Source organism: Magallana gigas, chromosome 3 (genome assembly GCF_963853765.1).
Source record: "Magallana gigas chromosome 3, xbMagGiga1.1, whole genome shotgun sequence".
NCBI lineage: Eukaryota > Metazoa > Mollusca > Bivalvia > Ostreida > Ostreidae > Magallana > Magallana gigas.
Window position 1 is genome coordinate 24,239,476 of NC_088855.1, and position 24,592 is coordinate 24,264,067.

Below are 24,592 nucleotides of genomic sequence, written 5' to 3' on the forward strand. Positions count from 1 at the left end.
CATGTCCGTAATTAATTTGTGATCTTCTGGAAACTTGAGTTTTCTTGGTGGGCCCTTTTTAATACCACTCCAAAGTAAGACTTCTGGAATAGAAAGAAAAGATATAAGATATATTAACCAGTGGTCCTTATGTGGGATTCATCAATATTCGTTGAAAACCAAAGATACCCAAAATTAAAATGTTTATTAAATGCAATAAGTAGTATCATTTTGAATTGGTACAATGTAGGATCACTGACCACAAATTTGTGCATCCTTAAAACTTACTTTCACTATATCCACTAAAACTGATGTCATTAAGGACATGCATGTACATGTATTCATGAAACCACAGCAGACAATCTGAAGTATTTCAAGTTGTACCATACTTATGAAGTATAGTTGGGAATGAGCTAAAAATGTTCTAAGATGAAATAAACCATAACAGGAGACTATAAATTGGTAGGACATTTTAGGACACACAGAAATATATTTCCCGAACTTGTTCCCAATTTCAAGTACATTGCATTAAAATGTTAATATTAAGGGTAAATAAAATGCATGTACAGTATTCATGTAGATGTGTAAACCTGATGACCTTGATAAGCACAGATTTGCAAAAATTAATGAAACCTGTGCACGTTATTCAGGGATTTTTACTCTTGATGGAAACTTATTCATACAGATTAATTTTTCACTTTCCTTTACACCCACACGCACCTGATGTTATATATTTTAATCATAATAAAAAATATATACCCCTTTTTCTAATAACCTAATGTTAAATTATTTTTTCATACCGGTTATTAAAAATATACACCTTCTACTTAATAATTATAAGGTAGAGGGTATATATTTTTTATTATGAGATAACTTTATTATGTCAGGTGCCTTTGCATACACCTTACCTTGAGTTTCTCCATCTTCCACTATCAAAGTGACTTCAAAACTTCCTCTTCTTGGAGCAGAGGGATTATATTCAATGTGAATATCCTCAACCTCTGCCTTTATTGCCTCAGCCAGAGCTGTGGCCTTCTTCTTGTACACCTGTCAGGATTTGCTGAATGAAAAAAAAAAATGTGAACAATTAAAAATTATATATTCCTGGTATATACATGCATAAACAGAATGTAACTGTATATACTGAGGTTCTAAAAGAATGTCATTTTTCCTCCTACATTTTTAGTTGAAAGCAACATTTTTCAGAAAATTGTTAGAATGTGATATACTAGTATTGCCCAATTTTGAAAAGATCTAGAGATAAATTTAAAATTTTCATGCTTTTTTGGCACATAACATGAAATTGTTTTTCAAACCTTCTGTTCCAAAGAATTGTAACTTTTTCATGCGTACAAAACTGTAGCTCCCAGGTCATCCATCCGATTTTTTTTTCAGATTGGGGGCTACAGACCTGCAGTAACATTAGGCCATAGGAAAAAAAAGTATGGTCCGAAACTGAATTTTAAAGAGATAACCTTAACATCTGACCTAGAGTCAAGGTTCAAGGCAACTGCAAACCCTATACTAATATAGGATAAGCTCTGTTTATGTGAAGTACAAGTTATACGGGAGAGAATATATGATAGGGATAAAGATTTATTAACATGGTCTGATATTAATACCATAGCCCTTTATCTAGAAACTTTGTTCAAGGCCTTTGAACACCCTTTGACCAAATGTGATCTGTGGGTGAAGTATGAGCCAGATTATATTGGGGGGAATATGTAAGGGATTAAATGATTTATAAAATTAAGACAAGGATTTTTGAAACATATTTCTGTTATGACCTTAACCGTAGACCTAAAAACTTGGTTCAAGGTCATTGCACGTCCTTTACCCAAAGGCACACTGTGGGTAAAGTATGAACCAGATTGGGCCAAAGGGAGAGAATATATGCTCCTGGGCCCTGGCAAGTAATATCGGACTGACAGCCGACGGACAGTAATCACTTTAATGGGGCGCCCGCATACGAGGTCCTAATTATTGAAAATCATAAAAAAAAAATATTGGCTTTGAGTTGACCATAGATTAAACCATCCAAGATCTCATACAACTATATAACGTTATACATGTAATATAGCGGCATATTGAATATTTACCAGTGTTCAATGACAACTCTTGGAACAGGGGCGCTAGATTTAGCTTTCTTCTCAGCAACAGTCTCCTCTGATACGTTGGTAGTTTTTGGGACAGTTTTTCGCTTTCTTGGAGGCATTTTCACAAAACCGAAACAGGAGGGGTTCCGATAATTTCGCGGGAAATGTACAGAAGTATGGAAAGGCATACGGGTGCTTATGAATATAAAAATTTGTCAAACTTGTAAAATTTACATAGTAAAATTGCCGAAAATAATGAAAATATATACCCTCTACCTAATGATGCACTTTAAATAAAGGGTATACATCTTTATTACGAGAAATATAAATAACATCATGTGCCTGTTGTTTTAGTCTCTGTATGGCAGTCCATATAATTTTATCGAAAGAAGTGAAGATAACTCTATTTTTCTCGCACGCTGAATTGGAATTAGGCAATCGCCGCAATGTCTTCTCCAACCGTTAACAAGATACCAACGCTTGTTCCATCCTTAGATGAGGTTGTATCAGGTACGTTTCTAACTGATTTTGAAAATTCAGTCTTTCCTTTTGTGTGACATTTTATTCCGTTCAATAATTTAATGCAAATAATGGGGGGGGGGGGGGGGGGGGGGGGGGGGGGGGTTGTTGTTTGCTTAAAGCCTATACATGTATGTACTTACAAGGAGAAACTTCCCAGGGTAATTGCTCTCCTTTTTTAGCTCATCAAAACGAAGGCGGGGGCGGGGAGCTTATGCTATACCCCCTGGGTCAGCGTCCATACCTGGTTAATGTTTTTGTAGCAGGCCCTGTACACATGTACATGTATATATCTATATAAGTAACTGTTATTACTTGTCCTACTTTTACCCTACATCTTGAACTACTTATGGTCTTAAATGACAATGCTGAACCTGGGCCATGAATTTCTGGTGCTGGAGAAGGTTAAATTTTTTCTGGAGCTGATTAAAGTTTTTTCTGAGTGCTCAGGTGCACTTTGATGACTATAACTAAGTTAATACTTGTCTTATCCTTACCAAACTTGCATGGATGGTGCACCTGGACCTACTTATGGATTTAAAAGACTTGGATCCTGAATCTATGCCATGAATTTCTAATGCTGGAGGAAGTCAAGAGTTTTGGAGCTTGTTTAAGGTTTTTGAGCAGGTGCCCTTTAAAGACTGTCAAAGTTTAATACTACTGTTCCTATCTCAACCAAACTTGCATGGATGTTGCATCTTATGCTACTTATGCACTTGACATACTTAAAAGCTGGTTTCAGATGCTGGATGAGTTTAATGTTTTTGGAGCTAGGTTATAAAGTTTTTGGAGTAGGTGCCCTTTGATGATTATATCTAAGTTACTACTGCTCATATCTTCACCTAACTTGCATGGATGGTGCATCTTCTGATACTTATGCACTTGAAAGGCTAAAAGCTGGTTTCAGATGCTTGATGAGTTTAAGGATCTTCGACACTCCATGACTTCTACTTTTATGACAGTACTTCACAACATGGGGATTTTAATGCATTGTGAAACAGTTTAAATCGCCAAACTTTGATGTCTATCACTGTGGCGCAATGGGTGTAGCTTAAATTAGACCTACCGACTCGCAGGTCCCAAGTTTGAATACCGCAGGGACTTTTATTTTCATGAATAGCGGTGAAATTTTAAAAAGTTGATTTTCCTCCCAAAAATTGAATTTTTCATGTCATTTTCAGTTTGAACACATGCTAGAAATCCACAAGGATGCTATTAAAGAGAATCTTGTCCTAGCTAACTCACTCAAACTTCCTTAATAGATGTAATTGTTGACATGTATTTATATCATGATTCCTATTCCCATGGTATTGAATCATATGATTGATATTTATCATATGACATTGTATAGTATAATATGATATTTTATTGTAAAATATTATGATGGTATGATATTATATCATTTGGTTTAGCTGCAGGTCTGTAGCTCCCAGTCTGAAAAAATTTGGATGGATGACCTAGGAGCTACAGTGCAACCCACTGAAAAAAAACTTAGGCTAGTTTTGGACAGATTAACCTTATTTATATGCAATTTTTATGAAAACAGTTAATAACATTAAAATCTTTATGCAATTTACTACTGATACCTCTGATAATTAAAACACATTTTAAACACCATCACCAGCCCAGTAAATTGAAGTGGGATATTTGTTTACATGTGAAAATGGCGACTCTTACTCTCAATGTAAATTCAAGAAATTTGATTTTCCGAGGTCGGTAGTGTGTTTAACGATATCAGTAGTAAATAGCATAAAGAATTTAATTTCGCAGAATTTGCGTATAAATAAAGTTAATCAGTCCAAAACTAGCGCACGTTTTTGTGTGCCATAAATACACAATTTTTTTAATGGGTGACACTGTAGCTCCCAGATCACACAGCATTTAGCAGACATGTACATTTCTTGTTTTATTTTAATTCACAGTTTTGGATGATGGGTTGAAGAAAAACTTTTCTAATGTCTCAGTTTCTGTTGTGGATTGCCCCGATTTAACACAGAAACCATTCATGTTGGCATCACCAGGTATTTGATGTATTTTAAATTTTATAAAAATAAACACAGGTACACATTTAATTCTTTCAGCAAGGCAAAATTTATGCATTAAGTTAGCTAGTAAATACTGATATGTCCAGAAGCAGCTGAAAAATTCAATATTGTTGCAATATATTCAGTATTTAGTATTAATGAAATTTCAGACTACTGGAATAAAATAAGAATCATTTCTCTTGTACATTTATTTCACCATTTGCTTTATATATTCTCTTATATTCAATGTCCCCCAGTGTTTAGCATGATAGTATTTATTCACTAGAGTGAAAAAATCACAATATTTTTGCTTTGAAATGTCTAGTTGAAGGATGCATCTCGAATTTAATTTCTATGGGGGTTTTGCAATGAAAACAACATTTTAATTACCGAGGTAATAATGTTGAAAAATATGTGAGATTCCATGAAATATTATGAATGGAAAACAAATGACAGATATCGCAATCAGAAATTTGTTTTTGCTCTTGCCAGTTTCTCTTGGTAAAAAGAGATGTCAATAAAGAAATAAATAATGATTTTTTTGAATTGTGTAAAATATACTTCATACTCTATATATTAAAAGATTTAATAAAAAGAACAATTAGGTATACAGTAAAACTCGGTTATAGCGAAGTCCTAGGGACTGATGGATTTACTTCGTTATATCCGTAATTTGTTATATCCGTATAATGAATTGGTAATAGTAACTATAGTGAATTCACAATATACATGTTTTCTTTCACCAGACTATAACTTTTGCTGATGGAGGCTTAAAATAAAAATTACATTACTTTGATACCTTTAATAATTGCATTGTGAGTCGAAAAATTTATACAAAAATAAATTCATTCAGACTATTATGCCTAATGGTAATGCAAACTTTTTTAACTGTAAAGAAATTCGTTATATTAAAATTGTTAAATTTCATTATTATTTACCTCAACGGGACTCAAATCCGTAATTTTGTTATATCCGAATTCGTTATAACCAAAAAATTTTGCAAAGACTTGTTAAGAATTTGACCGGGGACTCAAAAAAACTTCGAGAAATCGTTATATCTGTGTTTGTACTAAACGAGTTTTACTGTACATATGATTTCAATCATTACTGAAAGGTATATGTATCTTTTAAAGTGTAAACAAGTGATGGAAAAGGAAACCTGGAACAGAGCATGGTTAAAGAAATCACTGAGGAGGACATTCAATCATTTGTGGGTTCTTTTTACAGGGTTATGTGGTAATGCTCGCCTGGCAGATGTGGGTGGTCCGGGGTTTTTACTCCCTCTACCTCAGAAAGACAAGGTCTCTATACAATATTAAGTACAATGTTTAATTTTTGTGTTCGTACAAATAGCACATCTAGTATATTTATGAATGTACCTGATTCACATTAATCAGGTACTGCATAATTCATGTAAATCGTTATTGTAATGCAATTAACTGAGGTTAAGAGATTGAAAAATGATTAAAAAATGATAGTGACCAGATTAACTCCAAATAGGAAATTGACTTCTGTGTTATATGAAAGAAGTTGTGTGTTTTTCTTTTGTAGAAGTTTAGATATAGTCAGATAGCGGAGTGCGTGGAACTGCCGGGGGCCTTTATGATTGGGGCTGGTGCTGGACCCTGCCACATTGTGGGGGTCAACAGTGAGGTATTGGACTATAAATTGAGAAGAAAGAACATCCACTAAAAATAACCCTCCCCCCCCCCAAAAAAAAAAAGTAAAAAAAAAGGTATGCGGAGGGGGGTTCTATTGATTCAGTGGTATAGGTGTGGAGAAGGGGAAGACTACAAATTGGTTTTTTAAAAACTTGTAGATTTTATATATATATAGAAAAAATGATAACTCCATCTTAACTTCAATGAAAATAAGTACAGCTGGGGATGGAAGGATGGGGATCATAAGTGTGTTGCTATAAAAATGTGAGGGGTACAACATCATTCCTCCCCCTCCCCCCTCCTGTGACTATTTATATGTATCTTAACTATCTTTATATACAATGTATATTATATATGTGGTATCCTCATAAACAATGTATATTATATATGTGGTATCATTTTTATTCTGCATGCAAAATATATGTTCTACATGTAATATTGAGAATAAAGAATCACTTGTTTATTCACATTGCAGTTGATCAAGAATGTCAAAATGGATGGTGCAGGAGGAGTTACCAAAATCAATTCACATATTGCAAAAGTCAACCCACAGGTATTTTTTATCATTATTATTTACTGTACTGTATTTTATTATTTCACGTGTTTTAAAAATTACTGTGGAATCATTAAAATTCATGGGGGTCAATTTTCGTGGATTTCATAAATTTACAGGTTCGTGGGGACGTAATTTCATGTATTAATACCTACAACATGAAATATGACTTTAATACCCTAATTTATTAATTCGTGCAGGATGTTAATTCATGGATGAAAGATACCCACGAATTCCACGAAAATTGAGCCACCACGAAATCTAATGATTCCACAGTATATCTATTTATATTTTAGTTGAAATATTTTCTGTCTCTAACACGAAAAAACAATTGAAATATTTTATAGGATGGAGGATGTATTCTGGAAACCATTGACAAACCTGAGTTCTCTTTGATGGGAAATTTTCTGTGTTCAGACGGACAACCAGGAAAAGTAACAATTATCTTGAAACAAAAATTTGTTTTTTATCAATATTCCTGCACTCACAACTTTGAAGAAATATACTGAAGTATAAGGTTTTGACGTAGTTACTCAGTCCTTCAAATAATTGTTATTGATTGATTAAAATGCACTGATACACATAACAAAATGTTATTGCAGGTCTTGGAGGTGAAGGCCAGTTGCCGGACAGGTGAGGAGAACTTGATGTCGTGCCTCAGGAAGGCCTTACAGGCGCGGTATGGAGAGAAGCCAGTGGCACTAGGAGGCGTGTTTCTGGTGGAGAAAGGGAAGGCCAACCTACACATCATGGTGTGTGTTGATAGTTTTACATTAAATATCCTTTCCAGTCAGACTGTCATTACTTTTGTCAGCAATGGCCATTATTCAAATCTGGCCCAGCTGTCACCAAACTTTTTAAATCACTCAACTCAGTCCTCAACTCAAACCTTTTGAAGGAAAGTGCATAAATTTGAAGTCAATACTCAGACTTAAGGCTGATTATTGCCTTGAGGAAAGGACCAGATACTGTATTGTCAAAATTAATAAATTGCAAGTATTGTTTATTATAGATATAATATGGTATCTCTCCTTGAAAAACACAAGTCTGTTACATCGTAATAAATAGTTAATCGGTTGAACTTGCATCTGTTTTGCACTTGCTAAATAATACTTTGTTTTAAATATTAAACAATCTGTACAAGATCATTAAACAGTGAAAGGTTTTTTATAACAGGAATTTTTTCACAAAAATTTGTTCTATTGTTGCAGCCAGAATTTTCCGACACAGCCTTGGATTCTCAGGAGAAGGTCAACAACTGGCTCAAGTTCTACGAGATGGACGCGGTTCTGGTCTGTGTGGGGGAGTTGGTATCACATGACCCGGTAGATATCTACTTTTGTTACCTTTTGTCTTGGAACCTCAGCTTCAAATTTTTAAGGAAAAAAAAGTAAAAAATTGGTATTATGATTATAGATCAACTTGAAAGAAACTGTGTCTTGTGTTAAGGTGGCTCACTACACCAAGGTTCTCAAAGCAGCAGAAAATTACTTGATTATGATTGATAGCAAAATTTATAAGTATATTGTCAAACAAGGGAAAAATTGCAATTTTAGATAAATAAATACGTTTTCAAAATTTAATTCAGTAAATGTGAACAAAAGCCCCGGGCAAAGTAGAACACATGATCTGCAGTTCACAAGTCTGATACTGTACATTCCTAATGAAGCGCGAGGAATTAATATCCACGTAAATTCACGTGAAGCACATCCCGCTGAATTTTAAATCTTTTATTTTTGGGACAGATGAATATGCTTGAAACTATGATTAAAATTTGGCATTTGCGATTTAATATTATAAAAATTTGGTGGAAAATGGTTGAATCGCAGAAATAAGTACTCGTGTAAAATAATTAAGGAATCTACAGTACTTCAACCACTGAGCTATGATAATATTCAATCTAGTCGGTTGATACAAACAATTAAACAAAACATTTTAATCGCTATCATATGACGAAGTGTACCTTAAGCAACTGTTAATGTCTAGCTATATATATATAGAAGAAATATGATATAATTAAAATCTTTTGGTCCCAATTGATCAAATTTTCTAAGATAAAAAGGCATCTAGTTTTTTTGTCTGTCTTAATATCCTTGAAGTAAACGACCAGCATTTGTTATAGTCATAGTCTCCTTATCATAAGAAAGAGGAGTTTGGTAATACAGGATTTCAAAGATACTTTTCTTCATTAGCATTGTTTAGTCTGATGCATCCATTGAAAGAAACTAACAATTAACTACTGTGGTATTTTTTCAGGGCTATGACCTGAGGGTGGAACACTTCCACTGCTTCAGTGACCATGGTCAAGGGGGCCACTACCACTTTGACGTCACCCCTAAGGACGTGGAATATCGGGGGTACTTTGTCCTGGCAGAATCTATATATAGAATAGACCAGCCAGTAAAGACCACACAGCTAGGGAGATGAGCAGTGCTTGTACACCATATTACCTCTTGAAGTGCTGGCCACAGCACATTCCTGGGAGGAGTGATTGTAGCCATAGCAACTACTGTGATGATTTCAAAGACCTGTGATTTACACTGTTGTAATTGATTTTAAAACTATGAAGTCCTCATACATAGTAGAAATGTTCAAACCAATTTATAAAATGAATAAGCAATACACACAGGGATGTCTTTTTTAGGGGACAGGGGTTGGTTTGGAGGTCACTATTTTTTTTTAACCTATGCACTGTGTGTTGCACACTAGTTGTTTTGATTCTCTTGTCCTAGGCATCAAATTCAGTACCCATGTTAATGCCCTGAATGATATACAGCAACAAAAGAAATCTCATGAATCTGGGTAATATCAGTTACAAGATGGATCCAGTCACTGTTGGTTTTAAGCTGGTTATTATCTTTGACAAAACTATAAAGTAGCCTTTGTTTACCCTTGCATGATGAAACCAAGTATGATTTCATCAGTCATCAGAAGTGAATCCAGATGATCAGTTTCCAAGGGGGGAGGGGGGGGGGGTTTCCTGGTCATTTTCACTAAGGTCAGGGCACTGTAGAGCAGTTTCTTTAAGTTGTAAATGATAAATGTACTAAAAATTAATAGAGAAAAAACAAGGTGGGAATAGGACCTCCCCTTACAACTCCTCCCCCACAGAATCTGCCTTTGACATGTAAATCTAACATCAATTGATTGAGGTTTGTGATAAAGAGTATCCACCTTGACTTTGACACTAAAGGTTCACAGATAAGACAGATGCACGTAACTATAACAATAGGGACTAGAATTCCTTTGAGAGTCGTCAGGTTCTAAATTAAAGCAACTTCGAACAAAGATGGTGATCAACATTAAAATCTTACTGTCTTCAAGATACACTCCTGATGACCAAATAATCTTACTATGAAGGCTAAGTGGCATTAAGAGTTAAAATGTGACCCAGACTAATAATTATGACCTTTCATCAAAACGATGACATTTGTCATTTTCAACTGAATATGAAAACAGATTTTTTTTAGTGCTGGAAAGGTACATGTATGAGACACTTAATTCCATGTTGAATAATGATCAATGAATAAACACCTCCTCCCCTTTGCAGGGAAATAACAAATCGTTTGAAAGCAAAAGGCGGATAGCAATGTTATGAAGTGATTCATAATTTTACTTGATCAACTTTAAAAAAACAACAACATTCTGTTGGAAAAACTTCCCAGATCATGACTCGCACAACAAATTCTGAACCTATTCATGTGGATTATCTGAGTACATTTTCTAGTGTCAATATTAAAATACTAGCGGCCAAGACATGTGTCATGAAAGCAGTGCGCCTCTTTGATGGGCACACCCAAGCTTGACGTTTCTTTACATGTATGGACCTCCAGGAAGTGTTTGTGGTAGTATACCCACATAGACATGGAGTACTGGCGAAGTACCAGCTGTTTACGTACACGCTGTACATACAACCGTTTCACTTCCCACGGTCGCTGATCGTATACTTAGGGTTTTTGCATCAGCAGTATTTGTGGCACGGAAATGTTTCTTATGTATTTTTAAGAGTACTGACCTAGTAGTGCATTTTTGTTTGCATTATTACGAGTGCAGTCGACTATTTAGTCAAGGAAGTATTTACGTAATTTTGTAATTTTCTACGAACATGTATGATATTTAGAATTAACAAGAAAAAGAAGTACCAGAGACATAAAATACATGTATCTCTAATACATGTAGGTACGTTCTTGAATTTAATTCTGCGCTGGCCATTTCAGGCACTTACGTAGCATCGTTTTAGAAAATGGCAAGACATACCAAAAATCTTGAGAACTATATGTAGGTTTAAAAAAAGCCTATATGTAAACATTCTGATTTGAAAATGACATCTTAACGTTACCTGTCAAACCCTGACAAATGTAAGGAGAAATTGGTGAATTTGCCAATCTTCAATATCCTAACCTGTGGAGAGGGGGGATAAATCCTGACAAACTATTATACACACAAAAAATTCAATTAAAAAAAATCATGAATATCCTAGATCCATGGGTATCGATCCAGGAGAGAGAGGGGGAGTGCAAGGTACCTATAAAGGTTCATTTTGTTATTTTTCTCCATATTTTTAACATGTTACTGATATAGTGGGTGAGGGCTTTCTTTCTAAATTCATATTTTTTTTTATATGTAACAGAAGGGGGGGGGGTGTTTGTGCTACATGCCTGATATTTAAAGGAATCATAATTGCCATTGGAACTGTAGCACATACAGTTGTATGCTGTTGAAAGCGAGAGAAAATTGTTCAAGGATAATTTTTAAAAAATTAATAACCCAGCTCCCTTAAAAATGAACTTTTAAAAATAAAGCGATTCGTGCACTATATATTGAACATTCAAATATTCTTAACATACATGTTCAACAAACCAAACAAGAATTTTGTATGATAAAGGAATGATTCTGATAAGTTGTGTCCTCGCGGCGAATGCCCTGGTGAACGGTAGCGGGGGTGAATATTCCGAGAGCAAACGTGTGGATTGGCAGCGCGAGAACGAGGCCAGCCGTCAAGTCCGTGAGGGTTGCACGTGTGTGGATGTAGAATCATACTGTGTTTGCTATGGAATATCCGAGTCCAATACGACAGGCAAAGTGACAATCAAAAGCACTTATTTTAACTTTTATGTTAAATATTTAATAGTTTTACAATGAAAGGGGCCTTATCTGTTTCATTTGCACATCGATCGAACTATTTCTGTTTCTGCTATGATGTATATCTTGTCATACAAAACCAACAACGCGGATCAAAATTTAATTATTTTGATATAATTATGGTTAAATTATAAATAATTCAACAATTGAAAAGAGTATTTGTTTTAAGTTGATTGGAATATCTGTCTGAATGTACATGTTCATTTCTTTTTGGGTCATGATGCATACTAGTTTTTAAACTTTTCTTCCTTTTCCCTTTTTAACGGAGGTTTAAAAATGTAATCTTTGTTAATGTTCACATCACTGCAGATTTAAATAACATTTTTCATGAATAACAGACCTGTATGTTTTTATACATAAATAAAAGAACTTATATACATTGCAGTACTAATGTCAACAAATATGGGACAGTCGAGAACTAAGGTCAATTGAAAAATCATAGTTTTCAAATTTCAGCCAGTCATGAACTCTCTGTCACACGAATTTAGTTGTATCTTGGGTAAGGGACGAGGTTGTTACTTACATTATAGATTCAACACCGCTGATACTTCCTAATATTTTAGGGGGGTTTTTGTTTGCGCTACAAGGTCCTTTTTTTTCATAAAATTCCAAAATGATATATAATTTTCGCTTAGGACGAAGAATGCATAATAGTTTCAAATGGTTTCAAATTTAGCTTGTGTATATCATCTCTAAATGTTTAAATCCCAGATTTGACGAGAGAGAGAGAGAGAGAGAGAGAGAGAGAGAGAGAGAGAGAGCTCTTTGTTCCATTATTACATCCCATCTTTCAGAATCGGTAATGTAGTTATCTCGGTATAACTGTTTTTACAGTTGATTGACACGTGCGTCTTTAGGGAATGAATCACTGTTCTACATATTAACTCAATGGCCATGAAGAACTGAAAACTAAACACCAGAGGTCTCTGAACGATTTCCCATCAGGTACCCATTGCGGCAGTATGAATTAGCCCAGAACCCACTCCTTATTTCTCAACGCGAACATTTTCGGTCATTTTGACTAAATCAAGTCAGCAAATGTCACTTGAGCGCCGAAAAAAGCGAGACTCCTCAGACCTGATTAGACATTTGTGTATTTTTATTTCGTGTGGGCAAGACTTTCATTAAAATTAAGCAGTGTTTCTTTGTGTCTCTTCTTGTTTCCCTAACGCGTTTTTCACACTCAGGTTATCAGATTAGTTCCGACATAAGTTCTTCGGTAATTTGGTTAATCTGTTGTTGAATCAAATCAACTATGACTGTCGTGTCAAGACAATGTAGATATATGTAACGCAGATCTGGGACCCCACGAGTGATTCCTATGTTGAGTTTGACCGTAAATTTTGGTTTTGTTTAAAAGTTTCAACGTCCTCGACGAAGACAAAATTCTTTATTTTTCGGCAAAGTTACAAAGGATCATCAGATCAAATATTGATATTAATCAGTTTACTTTTGTGGGTAAAATATTTACAAAAGTGGCGATAAATACGACCAAGAACACTATTAATTAGACTGAGCTTATTCCAGCACAAAATGATAAAAAAAATAAAAATCAGTGAGTGATGTTTTGATATCACATTCACTTTATATACATATTTAATTTGATATTAATCATGGTTTTGCGAAGCTTTCTAGAATAAAATAGTATGTGATAATAAAAGTTCTTTTTTTAGTAGGGTAAAAAAAAGAAGGAAAAAAACCCCAACTCAACCCCCCCCCCCCCCCCCAAAAAAAAATACAAGTTGGCAAATAAACAAACAACCCCCGTCCCTTAAAAATCCCTAAAAACTAACCAATTTACAACATGTTACTTGTGTGTGTTTTACCAAAGAACGATTGATCCGCACGGCATATTAATCCAGTCTTCCTGTCAGTTAAGGGAATTTAAACAAAGTGGGATAACGAGAATATCACAACTTTTACCTTTGCTAGCTGTATTTTTATAAAATAATATGATTTCGGTAGTTAAAAATGTCAGGAATGAACCTGAATAAAAACCAATTTTTTAGGTCATTGTACATGTATAAAGTACTAGTCACTGATTCTCTAGATAATGTATACCATTCTCCACGGTGAAAGGTAGGGGATGACAATGATTGTCTCAATGTGTGATGACCGTGATCTGATCACGTTATTTTAATCACGTGTCATCACAAGTTAATATCTCTCTCCTTGTATAAATTCGTTGTTTCACATATCACTGTGCAATCTGTTTTAAAGTACCAAAACACCGTTCTCCTGGCGACTTTATGAAGTTAAGACCCGGGGTGGAGCGAGGAAATCGGACTTCATATTCCTTCATTATGAGAATTGTCCTTTATAGTGATCAGACAATGATAAAAATTCAAAGAATGTGCAGATAAAATCTCCACTTAAAAAATTATCTGTTTTAAAAACAGTTCATACAATTCGTTAACAGAACGCCAAGGCGATTATTTATCTAGCGGCTTTTTTTATATGCATATATGCAGAAGATCTTGTGAAACAGCCCAGATAAAATGGTTATGTAAAGAATAACTGCTAGCGATCCTATTCTTCACAATTTAAGTTCACAATTCATGCAGCTTATTTTTAACACCGCCGGGTTTCCTGGTTGAATGTAATTCTTCTATCCTATTTGTTGATATAAGTAAATTGACTGATAATAATAACCCTTTAAACAACTTTTAACAATATTTTTGTAAGTTTGCGTTTCACAGAGAGAAAAAAAGGGTACGACCAGGGTGGAATTTTTGATGTTCAAACAGCGCCGCCCCCTGTTTGAGATAAAGGTGTATGGGAATACCTGCTAATATAGTACCTGTGTTAACTATACCCGTGTGTGGAGGGTATCATTTTCTAGGCAGAAAGGTATGTATTAATGTACATGGCATACTATGAGGGTATATTTGCAAAAAAAAAATATATATATATATATATATATGTTTTTGGATGTTGAACTTATTTAGAAACGCTTTATTTAGATCATCTTATTGCTTAAAATCCAAACTTTATGAATATCCTAGTAATTTTCATAATTTTAGGACATTTTTTCTCCAAGGTGCCAAAGATTCGCGGTAAGTTAACATATAGAAATATTGAAGCATAACTGACATACATTTATAACTCGCATTAACTTGAAGATGACGCACATCGCGCCAGAGAACACATATGAAGAAGATGAAAATTTCAAGTCCGCAACTTGTTTTATTTAAAATGTAACTAAATCAAATGTTACGGACGATTTCAGCTGTCAGTTTGTGATTGTTGAACCCGATATTTACACCTGTATTAAGTTCTACACCAAGTTGTTGTTAATTCACAAATTTTCCACTACACTTCATCATCATTTGAACAGTTTAAATGGGAATTCATTCACATTATAAACGCATTGATGTCTTTTGTAAAGATGTTAAAAAAATACCTCAAATTTGGTATTTAAATACATTTAAAAGTTTAAATGCATCTTTAGCGTCAATCTTCAGCATTACAAAGCATTTCGAATAGAATAAACTGTGATATCACACTGTTTCATATAGTAAGACATTAATGTGGAAAATGATCACATCATCTGAACACTTCAAACTTATCTGTTTTATTGCTTTCATATATTTTTTCGATTGCTTCAATGTTTTGTTATTTAGCTATGACCAAATACCGTTTTATCAAGAAACGGGGAGATGTTTTAGACTATTGGACTTGCTGTCACAAAGCGTGGTTGATACTGGTCTTCAAATGAAACATACCTCCACCCTTGTCACGGAATTCCTAATTTTGAGTTAATAATCTCTTTTAATAATTCATACTTCGCGACTTTTAATACAACATTTCTTTAGAGGACTGGCTGCTCGTTTATTGTGAGACTATTAATCTCTTTGCGCATAGCTCTATGTAAAGATATAGAAAAATACTCAAATTTGAAAGCGTATTTAAATATATCTTTCATTCTTAAACAAAGGTTATGACTAAAGAAATCATCTTTAAAACTTTATGGAAGGCTAAAAACTGTTGGACGGACTATCAAATAAAATATACAACATGACTACTTTCATGTTGTATACATGTAATTCATTTGATAAAATGAAATATATCGGAAAGGACAGGACATTAACGTTATAGAAAGCATTCTCCCGGCAACACAAGGGGATGTATTCACTAAACTTCAAGTCGATAATCTCTTAAGTAGGTGCCAAACATTGCTTTTCGTGGTTCAAACTTTGGTGCCTAAAATCGTATGTAGAAAAGTATCATGAATTGTCTTTTTTAAATTCCATTCCGATGTAACCCGAAACTAAAGTGTACGTTGTTTATAGTGTATATATACACCCGCATTACAAAAACAAATATACAAAAGAATCAATGCATAAATTTTTGTATTTTTAAATTCTTAAACACCTGTACGAATAAGTATCCTGGTTTTTATCAGCTGAATTTACCATACGGCAATCCTCCGTTTTAATATATTGAAAAAGGAAACAGAATGAGGGAAAAATATGAAGAAAACGCAATCCTCGCACCTGTATTATTTAAAACGGCCCTGATTAAGATCCGATTTATTTACAAGACATGCATGGTGATGTCTGACAACCGCATAAAGAACCTGTAATATGCCTAAATAAAAGTCACAGAAACCGTTCACTAAACATACATAAATTATGCAATGAATATATGCAAACCAATAGAATCCCTGCTAACTTATAAAAAAATATATTTACAAAACTTGCCAACAATCAAATAAAAGCAGCGTGAGCTTGTGGCATTTCCTAGAGGCATCATTTACACAGAATAGAGCTCTTCAAAGAAAACTCAAGCTGGGGGGGGGGGGGGGGTAAGTTTGAAATAGAAAAAAAAGCATTAACGTTTTTTTCAACTTTTTTTCTGTCTTTAAAGTATTGTTCCAAAAAGATAAAAACAATGAAGTTAATTTTTTTTCTCTTAAATTTAGTCTACATACATGCAATCTTACACCTTTGTATTGATTTGACACACTGTTATCGACAATAAAATTAGAATGAGATTTTTAACTTTTGTTGTTGATAAAAGTGTGCGCATTTATAGATGATAGTTGTGCAGTTTCCAGTAACATAAACGCACTATAAGGACTCATTTTGCCAAAAAAGCGTCTTGCAATCTTGTTGAGCGATTGCAGTTGAATTGACCAGGCCCCGGGGTGACGCCGAGTGTATGTTTGTCTGTGCCCTCTTCGACACGTATTTAGTTCTTGTGAAAAGACCAAGTATTTCTTAACTGGTCTCCCACATCAAGTGCACGTGTATATTCTGATAAAAAGGGTATTTGAATGTTGAAAGTGTGAAAATGTAGCGATACGTTTTTAGTCTGATAGATTACGGTGAATGGTTTAGGGGGGTACGGTATTATTTGGCTATTTTTTTACCGACATTTTACATAGTCTGTCTCTAAGACATAACGCTATTCTCGCAACATGATAATGACATAAGGCATGGAAATCATAACCCAAAAGTCATTTTAAGCGTCATAGAATATTCCAGAGAAGTCTCTGGCTGATATCAGAACAATTTTTAAAAACCAACACTGCACACCTGCAGTATACCACCTTTTTTGTTTGCAATAGATGAGTTGCGGACATCCTTTAAGAAATGAAAAAGGTTCTGGTACCGAGTGCGTTTTTAGTTAAAAACAATCATCTTCCAAAATTCCATCAGGTATTTACTCCATGATTGTTTTACTTCTTGGCCAAGATATGAACGCTCACAATTAATTGACTAATATATATATATATATATATATATATATATATATATATATATATATATATATATATATATGTATATGTATATATATATATATATATATATATATATATATATATATATATATATATATAAAACACTTCTCTTTACAACATACCGAGAGACTAAAAGTACAACTGATATTATCAGGAAGTACAATTTCCAAGCTTCAAGCACATGAACAGGTAATCTGTAATGATTTGGATTCTATCAAATCAAATATGTCTGTAACTTTTTTTCGGGGCAATTATTCGTTTCAAGTGACACAACACTTAAGTTGAGTAAAAAAATCGATCATTTCATCGCCACAAGATTGTGATTTGAAGAGCGATGGACGGGGAAATCACGTCCGATTTGAATTAATCCGTCGGCAGTAAATACCCTAATATATATGCAATGCTGTTTGCAGAGCATCCCAGCATTGCTGGGCAAATTGGGTCGTAAAAATTAACACTGGCCCTGAAACGCGAATATTTGCCGGATGCGGAGCGTTAGATAGGGAATTAACTTATATGATTCCGACTCGGAATGTATACGTCGGACGATGAATCTTGTAGCGGATATGAAAAGAAAACAATTTTACAGACGCATTACGGATGATAGATTCATTCATTAGTTTCTTATCCCCTCGACGACATTTCTTGCTGAAAATGTGTCAGAATTCAGACGGCTAAAAAATTACAATCTGACCTAATAACGTATTCCTAATTAAGATATAAACGGACTCTACTTACTGCGATCGCTATAAATATGACAGATAATTTAGTAGACCAATAACAAACTAAAAGCAACAAAGGGCATGTGCTATACGATAGATTCATATTTTAATTCCTTCTTAGGGAAGAATGAAAAAAAAATATAAAGCTGTAATCAAAGTAAAGATATTTTGGGGGAACCTTTTAAAATAAATAATAATATTTTTGTAAATTTTAAAAATGATTATGATTTCCTATAGATGTATGGGTTTAAACCATAACCAACAAGGCTCAAAAGGTTATTGACAGGGAGTTCTTTAAATTCTCCATGTCAATAATATTTGAACCCAAACTGGGTCAATAGCGCTTAAATCAATCGCGATTTCATTTATTGCCAGGTACAGAGTGTTTTACATACACACTATATAGTTGTTATTTGGAACCTTACGACCCGTACAAACAAGCAGTGTGATGTTTTCGACGAATATTTAAAACCGTTTACATCTTGTGTGTTGTAATACTCTTAAGTTGTTCAGAAATGGCTTCAAGTGAAAGTGACATGGTATGTGAATATGTTTTGTCAACAGTTTAGCTGTCATAATCAAAGGTCTTTAAAATATATAGCTTAAACGATCAACAATTGCTTTAAATGATTCACAAGGTGTTTTATTTTTGTTCACAGGAGGAGATGGACGTCCAAGAAACGGTATCCCGATATCTGGATGAAGTGAAAAGGAACGGCGCAGAATCCAAGCTCAGGGCCATATTGTCTTGTAGTGCAAAGAAAGACGTCATCAAATGGACGGACGAAAAGGGGAACGATTTGATGCACTTATGTATTCTTCAAAACAGTCCAGAGACCGTGGAATTTCTATTGTCCAATGGCTACTTTGTGGAGCCCCACCAACCGGAAGTTAACCCATACATCCATTTAGCTGCAAAACTAGGTTTTAGGACCTTATTAAACATCTTACTATCTTTCCGCCTCAGCGACAACAGGCCGATGAATAATTTAATATATCCAAGTCAGAAGTCAGAATCTGATGTATCCCAACAGAATAAGGTAATCAATTTGTAATTACTAGGTAATCCGCAAACCAGTGTAAATCTTGTGAAACTCTAAATCTAATACTAAAATTCATTAACACAAGAATACTGGGTAATTCGCAAACCATTGCATTAATTTGTGTGTGTGTGTGTTGATGAGTCAATATATCTTATTGTGATAAATATCATCCTTAATATGATACATGTACTAATGAAATCTTTATAGGCATCACCTTTAGACATTGCGGCAAAGTCAGGTCATACAAAATGCGTCTACCTAATCCTGACGCAATGCGTCATAAAGGAGCACCCAGAGCGAGCAAAGAGTGGATATGTTGCTTTAGCAACATTGGCTAACTCAAAAGATGCCGTGAAAGTACTGCTCAAAGATAATCCAACTAAAGAGGACATACGAGAGGCAATTGACATTGCAGTACACTTTGCGCAACCGGAGTGCCTTGATATTTTGCTCTCCACTGGCATTGATACAAAAAGCATTTTCAACGGGGTAAATTTCTATCACACTTTGTTTTCATTTTCTTCGGTGCAGTCCTTCGGAAAAGAAGGGTATGCAAGGCTCCCAAAAGTGACGGAAGTTCTTTTGAAACATAGACACGATGTGAAGAAGAGGGAACCTGCGAACACCTACCCACTGTATAGTCTGATCAAAAACTCTCTATGTTTAGATAACTATACATGGACGCAGTACTATCTGGAATGTGTTCAGCTGTTGCTGAAGGCAGGAGCGAATCCAAATTTTGATGAAGCTAAATACGAGAAACAACGTCTAAAAAAGGGAGCAAAATCTATAGTTGGTAGGAACGCTTATTCAAGTGCTATCCACTGTCTCCTGGACACCGTGGAATCGTACGCAGAGACTTTAGATTCTAAAGCCTTAGCTGCAAAGTTTGTGATAGAATGTGCCGATCTGTTGTGCCACAACAACGCTAATATCAATCAAATTGGACATATAACGCGGAAGAATTCAACAATGGGAACGGTTTTGCACCAGTTTGCAAAGACCAGTGTCCAGATCGGGGTGGATTTAGACATTCTTAAATTTCTTCTCCGTCAAGGTGCCAATGCTGATGTATGTGTTGATGGAAAATACGTTCTTAATATATTTATTGACGAGCTCTTTGAAAAGTTAAAAGAGACATCGCCACACCTTAAGCAAAAGGATCGCATGCCAGACGTAAAGCGCATGCTTGAAATTCTCAATCACATGCCACGTTGTGCTATAAGCGACACACTGAGAATCTTGAAAAACGACCATGCTCGAAACCCTCCACCTCAGACAAAGATATACGTCGGGGTCATATCAAAGGAACTTGAATATCATATTAAACATATCAAACCTCTGAGAAAGCTGGTAGCACAGGCAGTATGGGTATTCTGTCAGAGAAAAGCCAATAATGTACACTCATTGCCAACAACAGCCAAACTTAAAACGGAAATTTTACCAATCTCGTAGAGACAGAGTAATTGAGACAGTCGATTTTTTTTATATTGTTAAGGAGATGTTCCAAATCAGAATATTATGTACCGGTATTTGTGGTGTATAAATCTGTGATAATTCTTGAGGGGCATTCATTCCTTGTTAAACCCTTGATAACAAGTTTTATTAATTTTTGCATATACTCGCTTAGTAAATTCAATGTTTACATAACAACAGTAGTTTACATTTTACAAACTAGCCATACATTGCGCATTGCCCAGTCAAGAATACTGACTATTCAAAATAACAAATTACGTTTGTTAGTAACTAATAGATAAAATATTCATTGTGAAAGAAAAATTAATCGTCCATTTCTAAAACCTTTATCATAAAGCAAAGTTTCAAAGAGGGAGTAAAATTGTAAAAATTTGCATACTTGGATTTGAATGGATAAATGTTAGAAGTGCAAAACCATGAGAGAACGGTTTGGTTTCGCTAGGATACAGGTTTTCATATGCATAATTTGATTGGTTGATTTAGATATTAAATGTCGAATCTTGAATGAGCCGTCTGGGCTTTCGTTACAAAGACAATGATGTGACTGTATTTTTTTTTAAAATAAAGTAGTTGTTGGTCATGGAACACATTTTTCATGACTTGTATGTGTATAGTAATAAAAAAATGAAAAGAATGATTTCAGATTTGGGTTAATGTCAAAGAAATTGAATGACTGTTAATAAGTCTAGATCTTTTTACTTGTTCAACCACTTGACTTTATTACATTTTGAGATTTATTTACATGATAATCAAAACAAAAAAGTTTATGAAACAATAAAGTGTTAAATGACATGAAGATATGTTCTATTAAACAAATAAATGTTGTCTTCTGTGGTTCATTTTGGATAATATGATGGAAGCGAGCATTGCAGAAAAATACGTCTGCGGTTTACGTAATTTTTAATAATTGTTTTTTATGCAATGATCGCTACTTTATAGTCAGTATAAACAACCAAGGAAAATAAGACATTTACAAATTTCTTTACTAGTTCTCTCTACCCATTAAAAAGAGTGAAGGTTCACTGGTAAATTAAGCGTATAATGACATTTTCAAGAAGTGCGAATACTCAGGACTGGTTGAACTGTTTGACTTTTGGTTCCGTCGGTAGTTGTATGAACGCACTCGGACTTTTTAAAAAACTATGGGAGAAAATATTCAGTACTAAGTAGATATAGTATTTTATGCATCCAGAAAGGAAGACTGTGGAATCATTTAAATTCGTGGGGCCAATATTCGTGGATTGTTCGTTTTTTAATTATTTGCGGGGATTTAATTTCTTGGGTGCGTCAGTTTTCACTTTTAGTAAAAAAGAACACTCTTTCTAAATTTTTTTCGTTGAGGATGTAAAATCGAGGGGAAGGGCTACCCACGATTACCACGAAAATTGAGCCACCACGAATTCAAATGATTCCACAGTATACCTGTAACCAAACTAACAATAAAAGATACCAAGCACACACCATTTCAGTACTAAGATATTTTTGTGATAATAGTTCCAAACTCGAACAGAAGGTATTGGTAAGCATGGTGTTCCGTTTGAGCCACGCACTCCTTCGTACTTTCAGCGAAGATGTGATAATACGAAGTTGCCGGAAGTGGAAGTGCGAAGTTGCGATTCGACGGCGAAATGCGAAGATGCGAAGAAGACCATAGGTATGCTTCATGTCTGAATGGACAGAATCTGATTTCGATTAAACACTTTATTAGAGTTTGAGGAATCATATCTTTTTTTTAAGTCAAAAACTCGAAAGGGCCGGATTTTTAAAATGAATGTCAAAATCTGATTAAACGGATTGTTCATCCGCGGAACTTATTTTGAATATTAATATTTTCAAATAATTTAATTCTGGTTGTAACGCGCTTTCTGATCGGCTAAAAAATTATTTTATATCGTATAAAGAATGTTGCCTACGTCATAGTAAGACTAACGTCAAAAATGTATCAATACGCCTGACGTTACGTTTGAATTTTGTACAATTTTACGTCATTTTAAAGGTCAAATGACCGGTTTTATCTACAACGAAGAGTAAAAAAATTAAATTATAAGCAATGAATTCAATATTTATTAGTTTTATACGATATAAAATGGTTTGAAACAGTTAACACTAATTTAGCTCACCTGAGCTGAAAGCTCAAGTGAGCTTTTCTGATCACATTTTGTCTGTCGTCTGTCTGTCCGTACGTCTGTCTGTCTGTCCGTCCGTCTGTCCGTAAACTTTTCACATTTTCAACATCTTCTCAAAAACTACTGGTCCAATTTTAACCAAACTTGGCACAAATCGTCTTTAGTCAAAGGGAATTCAAAGTTGTGAAAATCATGACCCCCGGGAGTAGGGTGGGGCCAAAATGGGGGGGGGGGTTCAAAGTTTAACATAGGAAGATATAGGGTAAATCTTTAAAAATCTTATTCTCAGAAATTAATCAGCTATGAAAGCTGAAACTTGTGTGGAAATATCCTTAGATAGTGTAAATTTAAAGTTGTAAAAATCATGATCCCTGGGGTAGGGTGGGGCCAAATTTGGGGGTCAAAGTTTAACATAGGAATACATAGAGTAAATCTTTAAAAATCTTCTTCTCAAGAATCTAATCAGCCAGGAAAGCTGAAACTTGTGTGGAAGCATTTTCAGGGAATGTTGATTCAACGTTGTGAAAATAATGACCCCTGGGGGTAGGGTGGGGCCACATTGGGGGGTCAAAGTTAAACAAAGGAATATATAGAGTAAATCTTTAAAAACATTCTTCTCAAAACTAATCAACCAGGAAAGCTGAAACTTGTGTGGAAGTATTCTCAGGAAGTGTAGATTCAAAGTTGTGAAAATCATGACCCCAGAGGGTAGGGTAGGGTCACAATGGGAGGGGGGTCAAAGTTTTACATAGGAATATATAGAGTAAATCTTAAAAAAATCTTCTTCTCAGAAACAAATCACCAAGGAAAGCTGAAACTTGTTTGGAAGCATCCTCAGGTAGTGTAGATTAAAAGTTGTGAAAATCATGACCTCTGGGGGTAGGGTGGGGCCACAATGAGGGGTCAAAGTTTTACATAAGAATATATAGAGTAAATCTTTAAAAATCTTCATATCATAAACTAACCAGTCAGATGATTCTTTATGATTGTTAAGACTTTGGCCCCAGGACAATTCTTCGGCATCACAAGAAGGTTCAGAGTTTGATGTAGGTTTATATCCCATATATAGATAATTGTTAAGGATCTTTTTGAAAACTGCAATACTCAACATGTGATATGACTATAAAATCATCATGTTAGAAAAGGGACTAATGATTATAAACATAAGAATATACAGGGGAGAAAATGGATTTTATTTATACAGGATTTACATGTATAATTGTACATTGTCCAGATAGTTTGTGTTATGACTCCATTAAGCTGATTTTATCATACCTATTAATCCTCAGGTGAGCGATGTGGCCCATGGGCCTCTTGTTATAAACCGCTTCGCGGTTAATAAAGCGTAAACTGCCCCAAACCATTTTATATCGTATAAAACAAATAAATATTGAATTCATTCCTTAAATTAATTTTTAGGGCGGAAAATACCAAGCTTTAATTTGTTTTGCAGAGGGAATGGGGTTTAATAGCTAGCTTGTTGAAAGGAAATGTAAATTAGCGGA

The 24,592-nt window shown here is 34.6% G+C and overlaps 2 protein-coding genes across 4 annotated transcripts; both read left to right on the forward strand.

Moving 5' to 3' along the window:
* Nucleotides 1-2,429: 2,429 nt before the first annotated feature.
* Nucleotides 2,430-9,456, forward strand: LOC105317470 (ester hydrolase C11orf54 homolog). Its single transcript, XM_011414112.4, has 9 exons — nt 2,430-2,585; nt 4,517-4,615; nt 5,846-5,919; nt 6,170-6,271; nt 6,755-6,832; nt 7,180-7,266; nt 7,435-7,584; nt 8,044-8,157; nt 9,089-9,456. The coding sequence occupies exons 1-9, from the start codon at nt 2,522-2,524 to the stop codon at nt 9,257-9,259; spliced, it is 939 nt and encodes a 312-aa protein (XP_011412414.3). The 5' UTR covers nt 2,430-2,521; the 3' UTR covers nt 9,260-9,456.
* Nucleotides 9,457-14,574: 5,118 nt separating this feature from the next.
* LOC105317471 (ankyrin repeat and death domain-containing protein 1B) lies at nt 14,575-21,690 on the forward strand. 3 transcript variants are annotated; one of them, XM_011414113.4, is made up of 4 exons: nt 14,575-14,824; nt 14,998-15,030; nt 19,102-19,482; nt 19,693-21,690. In XM_011414113.4, exons 1-4 carry the CDS (start codon nt 14,750-14,752, stop codon nt 20,938-20,940), a joined length of 1,737 nt encoding a protein of 578 aa, XP_011412415.3. In that variant the 5' UTR covers nt 14,575-14,749; the 3' UTR covers nt 20,941-21,690. The 3 variants fall into 3 exon arrangements, with proteins under 3 accessions (XP_011412415.3, XP_011412416.3, XP_011412417.3); XM_011414114.4 differs by lacking the exon at nt 14,998-15,030 and having other exon boundaries at nt 14,576-14,824; XM_011414115.4 differs by lacking the exons at nt 14,575-14,824; nt 14,998-15,030 and adding an exon at nt 18,709-18,981 and having other exon boundaries at nt 19,693-21,688.
* The last annotated feature ends 2,902 nt before the right edge of the window (nt 21,691-24,592 follow it).

Coding starts and splice junctions, on each gene's coding strand:
- LOC105317470 (XM_011414112.4), top strand. CDS start 2,522: ATGTCTTCTCCAACCGTTAACAAGATACCAACGCTTGTTCCATCCTTA. Junction 4,616..5,845: donor ATTCATGTTGGCATCACCAG/GTATTTGATGTA, acceptor TTCTTTTTACAG/GGTTATGTGGTAATGCTCGC. Junction 6,833..7,179: donor TTGCAAAAGTCAACCCACAG/GTATTTTTTATC, acceptor AATATTTTATAG/GATGGAGGATGTATTCTGGA.
- LOC105317471 (XM_011414113.4), top strand. CDS start 14,750: ATGGGAATACCTGCTAATATAGTACCTGTGTTAACTATACCCGTGTGT. Junction 14,825..14,997: donor ATCATTTTCTAGGCAGAAAG/GTATGTATTAAT, acceptor TCATAATTTTAG/GACATTTTTTCTCCAAGGTG. Junction 15,031..19,101: donor CAAGGTGCCAAAGATTCGCG/GTAAGTTAACAT, acceptor TTTTGTTCACAG/GAGGAGATGGACGTCCAAGA.